Genomic DNA, 7598 nt, shown 5'->3' on the forward strand with positions numbered 1-7598 from the left:
AGTATGTATCTCATATAATCATATTAAGTAATTTAGAATTAATAAATTTAAGCTACACATTACTAAATCACTTTGTCTTTGCTAACAATCCAGTTAAAGTTGGGCACCGAAAATGTCATGTATGTAATCTGTCAGATATTCATCTTAGAAGTTTGGAGGTAGTGTATATACATATTAAGAAGTTTATCCCCTAGGATATAATAAAATTATTTGGTCACAATGTCAGTCGTACAACAGATTTACATAAACAATGTTATTCATTTCAAAATAAATAATACTGGGGACTAGTCCAAGATAACTTTGTTGCGGGTTCTAAGTATAAATATGCATCTCATTGACTGTTGGTTTCTGAGACCTAAATCTCTGTGACATATTACCCCTGTCATTATATTTGACAAAACAAAAATTACAATATGTTTTAAACGAGAATTTTGGTTTCAGAAACCCACTATTAGAACAGTAAAATATAAGTTTAAGTGGACGTCATCCATTGCTACATTATAGTCTGAGTTAATTAAAAATTATTATTATATCAAAATGTTACTACTTTTTATTAAATCGAAGGCACATTTAATATTACAAGTATGAGTTTTATTTCATAATTTTTCAACTATATATTGTAAATTATTCAGAGAAATACGATTCGAAAAATATATAACATTATTCGTTGTTTATAAAACAATACATAATATGTGCCAGAATAACGCAACAATTGAAACCAATATAACTACATTGTATGTTCTGTAATCAATTCAACAGGATACTGACACAAAACGCGGCGCGGCCCTGACTCAAGGAACAAGGAAATTTAACCGACATTTACATATATTATAATATTTACTAATGTGTATATACTTGTACACAAAAATTATTGACTAGTTCATTATTGTTCTTCATCACAGAGACAAATTAGTATGAACAAGTATGAGTTAAATGAAACAAAACACTATAAAAATTAAATTTGATCGCTCGAAAGGTTAAATATATTTTTAATTGGAAAGTCATTAGTGTACAGTCTAATTCAATAAAAATGTGTACTTACAGATCTATTTAAACAATGAATATAATCTGTGATCACAGATTAACTAAAATCAGACAAGTAGGTATAGATACAAAACAAATCCAAAGACTATAAATGACATTGTCAGCCAGTTAAATGTGTAATTTTAATTTCTCATTTTTATTGAATTTCACTATACATGATGTAAATGGAGGTAAATATGTTATTACCTATCTAATTATGATATACATCAATATTATATCACGTAATCTCCTTAACTAAATGCAATGATGTCATGATAAAAATAACTAAAGTTAGACAATGTTTTGTTTGATACTACGGGCAAGGATATAAAATTAATAGGTGGGAATAATAAATAATTAAAATAAAAAAATTAAAATTGAATAAGATCTTCTGCCCCATCATCAGCTAAATTTTCTTGACTGGTATTACTTACTAGATTGTCTATTTGTTTTTCTGGTTTAGGCGAAACTTTTCTTCTTGGTGGTACGGGGACCTCATCTAAAATGCCAGTAACTCCCAAATACATACCTTTTTCTCTAAATACCCGCACTTCTTGATTGAGTTCAGCGCGCCGCGTTGACGGAGATAGTTTCGTTCTAAGGGGCGGACTAGGCGCCGCCCTCGAGTAAGCAGGTCGGTTGTCAAATATTGAAAGATCGATAGGATTGCTTGAAGCAAACAAAGCGGAAGTTTTACTTTTTTCTAAAGCAAAACCTTGACTTTCATTGTTCTCTTTTTTATTACTTTCATCTTTATTATCATTAGTATAGAAAATTGTTCTCTTAGTATATTCCGCTTGTATGTGTTTGTATGCCTCCACATCAGACTTACTTCTTTCAAGTGTAAAAGCACCATTAGTATGGAGGTGGCAACTAAAAGAACTTGTATTGTTTGTACAAGCTGGAGCAGTGGAGAAAGGCACTGAGGGAGCCCACAGACAGGCGCCATCATTTCTTGGTACAAGTAACAGGGGATCCTTAAATGAAAACAACAATTAAAATCTTATCATGTGTTACAGCAATATTAGACATGAAATATAATAGGATAATGAAGAAGAAAACACAATTTAACTTAATTGTTTTATGCTGCTTTGGTACACAAACATTTCAAACATAGTTAATATAAAAGCATTGATGGCATAGTAGAACATAATTAGTTGTTGTGCCTCAAGTATTATACCTTTATTAAGGACAAGCGGTTGCTTTTAACTTTGTGTGAGCGTAATTAAAAAATCTAATAATAAATATGGCCTATAATACCTGGGGACAGTGTAGCTTTTTAACAGTCTATCCAATGCAAACAAAACTTTTCTCTTTTAATATTTATATAGGTTAAAGTCATAAATACCTTTCCCGTAATAGAATAGATTTTTGACTGTAGTGTGTGCAAACGGTTACGAAGATATTCATACGAACATTCGCGCAGTTTCATTACCCATTGGACTACATTATCTTCAGATCGAGCTGCAAATAAATGCCGCTTTTCTGGTTCATCTCTAAAATTATAATATTTTATATTCAATAACACTATTCTAATCCACTGATCTCTAGAGGAATCCTTAACTAAATCTTGAATGTAAATATTTTATTAACTTACATAAAGGATATAGAAAATGAAAATGATATGTTCTGTCCATGTTCCATTTGTATTGATGAATTTTCCATAACGAAAACACCAGCTGGCACCTTAGTATCAAATTTACCCATTTCACTTATTTTGAAGTAAAATAAATAATTGTTTATGAGTCTAAACCACCTCTCTTTGAAGACTGAAATACAACAAATATAGTATAAATAAAATTTCATATGTGTAACTTCAATATATTACATTACTTATTTATACAATGTTCAGTCATACTTTAAATACTTCTATACAAAGATGAAATATAGCTTATAAACAGAGCAATATTGTTTATAACTTATTCCATATTATATTGAAACTCTTTTTTTCTTTAATAACTTGCATATAAATTAAGAATAATTATTGTTTTGCAAACATTTTCGTTTCGCTCTAATTGCGTGTAAGTTTTATCTTGCTGCTATTTTTGACTTTTCCTGTAGGTAATTGTATGTAAAATGACTGAAAATTATACAAAAAGTTATGAGCCAGACTAATGGCGAAGTTATATTATATTTAAGTTGTTTTTACCTGCTGCTTGATTCCTGTATCCTCCGTTTGTAATTTTTTTGTAATTGAGTCTTCCTTCCATCACACAAGGTTTGTCGCTCAAGAGAGCGAGTTCGCGTATATTGCATTTCATTTGTGTGGAACAAAGTTACTGAGAGCAAAATACAATTAAAATACACGTATCTCAGTACAGTATTAACCACACATTTTTCAAATACATTAATTAACAGCAAACGTTGCACAAAGAAGTTGTTTGGATGTTCAATGTTTATAAATAGGAGGCATAATTTCCTCTTACTTTAAAGAACTCAATGCCACCTTCTTGTAGGACCGTTAATAGTGTTAACAATCATCCCATTAGTGTTTTTAGATATAAATATCACAGTAAGCCTTGATTAATTCTAATAAACAGCTCACAGCTCATAAATACTCCATGACACAATGACATTCCACCATACATCATATTTGACAATGACAGTGACAGTGGCGAGCAAATTTTAAAATGACAAAGAGTAAACCTCAGCAAGTTCATCATAAATTCCTTTTTTCAAATATAAATAGAAACTAACCAGGCCAATGTAAATCTTATATGAACCCGATCAACGTTTTATTTTCATCAATTTAGCAAAGTTTCATTCTGTATCAATATTTTATCTACTCATATATGGCGACATCACCTTGAGGAACATCGCGATGTTTGATTCGATTCCTCTTGCAAGGTAAGTTAGTAAAGCTGTTTTTTGTAGGTCTAAGTTCTTTTCTTTCAAAGGGTATAATTTTCAACTAGGCTAATAGCTAGCGACTAGGTAAATATTTGTGAAACAGGCCTCAATAAACTGCCATTTAATGGCACTAATCGCGGCAAGCCAGAGAATTGTGCAGCGGGTATACATTGTTTATTGAAATAGCAGTCAGTCGTGGATATTGGCCAGTTTTAGTCTTATTCGGTGACTGGTTCTGTCTTATAGCTTTTCTCTTATAGGACACATTTTAAGTTTTTGTATTAAAACAGAATGATATAATTAATCATTTATTTTTAACTTTTAGTACAAAATAAAACTAGTACACAGGGATACATCTCAAACCTAGCATTTGCAATGTTGAATAGTCAGAGGCTTACGACAATAAGTCTTCTCATTTGTACTATTTTAGACACTAAAGTCACACTGATTAGCTCATTTTCCCCCATTAAAAAGTAAAATTAGTCAAAACTGAATAATGTAATCACTCTTCGAGTCGATCTGTGGTCGTGATTAATTTTTATGCCAATATACATCCTACCTTACTACTGGTACATTCCAATTTAAGCTTACTTATATACGAATACATAATTTTGAGGTTTGGAGCGGCATTGATGAGTTTTTTCAGGCACAATCGCAATCCAACGCACACCAATGCTCGTAATGTATAAACGGCATACAATAATAACAAAAAAAATATTTAATTGTTGTTAAATATTTTGGGATATATATGTATACCAGTATAGCCGTTTATATCTTACAAACATTTCCTTTTAATTTCATTCATTAAACGCAATTACTTCATTTGTATCAAATAATTTAACATTGTTCATGTTAATCATTACACTATTACATATTCTTATCAAAATTTCATGCTCAAATCTTATCTATATTAGAATACAGCGGTATGGGCATTTTCCAATGTGCCTTCATACCGTAACCTTTCGTTCATGAAATAAAAAATAAAATATGACGTTTATGGTATAACAACTTTTGTTGCCAGCAAGCAAAGATGATTTGAGTTAATGTAGAGTGAATGTTCGATTCGAACAGATATGCATTATGTTACACAAAAAAAATCACTTTTCAACTCAATTCACTTATCTTTTGGCAACAATAAAAAAAATACCAACAGTTTTGACTTCCATAAAACACGCGAAATGCCCATACCATATTAAAATTGATAAAAAATATTGCAAACTTCGTACATTACAATCGAATTAAAGAAATCTTAGTGATATGACTCAGCAATTGTTTTTATCTCAGAGTAAAAAAATTATATTATTTATTATTTTACCACTGACAATACACCATTTGACCTTTTGATTTAATTAACGACCCGAGCCTCTATTTCCGAAGAGAAAAAATTCATTCATAATTTTGATTTACAATTAGGCTAAAAATGCTAAGTACAAATGAAAAAATAAATTAGTATTGAGGTTAATTGGTGCTAAATATTATCAGTTAAGAGTATAAAAGGAACAAAATACCTAAGAAATTAATTTTTAAAAATGTATCCTTACTCGCGGTAAGCCTTATTTCTAAGAAGGCGGATAATCTTCGTGAGCGAAAATATTTACTAAATTTATTCTCGAACATCAATTGTTTTTTTACATTCATTTTAGTAGTTCCTGAATTTTTGTAAAAATATTATTCAGTGCGAAAATTCATAGCTTTTAAAAATGAACAAAACGTGTCAGATGTACAGGTTGTTTAGTTACCAGCTCATAACTAGAGGCAAAATTTAAACGATTGCATCTTTAATTGTACAATGTATGAATTCCATTTATAGAAGCTATATATTTTATTATATTTTTGACAATATCGTCCACCCGATCTTTGGTTTACCCCCACTTCCAACTAAATACCTATCTCTCATATAAACGGTTCAAAAAATTTAATCGTAACATTTCATTATATTAAGAAGACCTCAAATAAAATCAACACCAAAAATCTAGCAGTTCTAAAACTCAGATAAAAAGAAGCCACTGACTTATACTAGGTCGCATCTCATGTCCAACAAGGGGAGTAACGGACAAATATTCATATATCAAAAAACATACCACGGCCAAAATATCATGCAATACCAAAGTATCATAATTTGATAAGTATTTTTTTTTAAAAGGTAAAATTCCTTTGAACCCGTGGCAAAGTAAAACTTTTTCAATGCGTCACTTTACTCCCGCTTGTTAGATCATGGTTTCGCATAATTTCAATATACGCGGACTTATTCATTTGTATTCCAAAACTGTCACATGATCTCACAACTAGGACTAACTATTGTTAAAACTAGAAACGAGTAGCGCTAAGGCACCGGATTTGTAAACTTATTTTTATACTTTAGATATTTTATTGCATTGTTTGTTAAAACCATAGTTTTATATTAGACATTCCCTTTGGTATGTTCTAGACATTGTTAAGACGGACACGCGTTCGGACCACATCGAAGCGAGGGAGACACACAACTTTCATATTAAAGAATTTCCTCTAACTGTATCTAGCTTTTCACTACATCTGGTTTGCTTACTATTATAACCATAAGTATATGAAGCACCATTGAATTTGGTATATTGAACAATTACATAACTAGTTATTTAAGACAATGTTCTATTGCTGCTATTTGTGCTATCGTTGCTTACGTACATGTAAGTGCCAATGTCCTGTTTATCATCAAAATATAACAATGACACTATATATGTAGCGAATAATTGAATTTGGCACATGCACTCAACGCGTCTCGTCGCCGACGACCGCTAATCGATTGCGTGTTTGCGAACATCACCAAAACTAATGTTGTCAATTGTCAATTTGTCTGTTAATTAATGAATGCTTTGGAAATAAAAAAGAATGTAAAAAAGTGACTATTACTTAAATATACGTGTAATGTGACTCACATTTAGATATCGGTACTTAAAAAATTTAAAAATTTTATTGCTTTTTTCTGCTATATCCCTATCACGTACTTGATTTTGTGGAAGTGTTTTTCATAATATTTTTTACCTGTAATGAGTTAATGTATCATAAGGCATCCGGCCGCGGATCTATTTATAAATTACATAATTATCCTTTACCGTACATTACATATTTACCCAATAGAACTATACAATGATCACTCTTAATCGTTTTACAAAATATTATTATGTACAAATTCATCGTTGACATATTTGCCCTCTCGACGAAAGACATCCGAAAGAAATGATTGACATTATTCAGGCTGAGCTTACGTAACATCATAAAACAAAACACATAAAACAACAAACATTCATCATGTCCCGGCACGAGCACGAGCACGAGCACGAGCACGTGCACATGCACATGCACGCGGACCGCTCCTTCCTATCATGTATTTCAAACTCTAACCTAAATGAACACATGAAATACAATCCCGTCGCCGCGCGACACACTCTACTGCCACCCGAATAGAGCGGTCGCGTAAACCTAATTTTAAATAATTACAACTCTTAAACATAGTATAAACTCATCAATATACATAATTACATTACAATATATTCGAAAAAAAAATAACAAATATAATAGACGATCAACGCACGAGAGGACATCGAGGCGCAGTGTCGCCGTGTTGTATATACAAAAAGTTCATCCGTACGTCATCTCGTAAGGGCAGTGTTTCGATAGTAAATTACGCTAATGGCGAGCGGCGAGATGCGCGGGAAGCGACGCACGCGGCGGCGCTACATGCGCGGCCG

The 7598-nt window shown here is 31.6% G+C and overlaps 1 protein-coding gene across 1 annotated transcript; it reads right to left on the bottom strand.

Annotated features, from left to right (window-relative positions):
- Positions 1–632: 632 nt before the first annotated feature.
- On the bottom strand, positions 633–3600 carry LOC106124013 (uncharacterized). The gene is made up of 4 exons (XM_013320448.1): positions 3173–3600; positions 2621–2792; positions 2372–2519; positions 633–2000 (listed from the first exon to the last, which is right to left on the bottom strand). The coding sequence occupies exons 1-4, from the start codon at positions 3282–3284 to the stop codon at positions 1395–1397; spliced, it is 1038 nt and encodes a 345-aa protein (XP_013175902.1). The 5' UTR covers positions 3285–3600; the 3' UTR covers positions 633–1394.
- Between the last annotated feature and the right edge of the window lie 3998 nt (positions 3601–7598).

The sequence above is a fragment of the Papilio xuthus genome, unplaced genomic scaffold, assembly GCF_000836235.2.
Source record: "Papilio xuthus unplaced genomic scaffold, Pxut_1.1 DF825946.1, whole genome shotgun sequence".
In the NCBI taxonomy this organism is placed as follows: Eukaryota; Metazoa; Arthropoda; class Insecta; order Lepidoptera; family Papilionidae; genus Papilio; species Papilio xuthus.

Coding starts and splice junctions, on each gene's coding strand:
- LOC106124013 (XM_013320448.1), bottom strand. CDS start 3,284: ATGAAATGCAATATACGCGAACTCGCTCTCTTGAGCGACAAACCTTGT. Junction 2,520..2,620: donor TCATTTTCTATATCCTTTAT/GTAAGTTAATAA, acceptor TTATAATTTTAG/AGATGAACCAGAAAAGCGGC. Junction 2,001..2,371: donor TCTATTCTATTACGGGAAAG/GTATTTATGACT, acceptor TTTTCATTTAAG/GATCCCCTGTTACTTGTACC.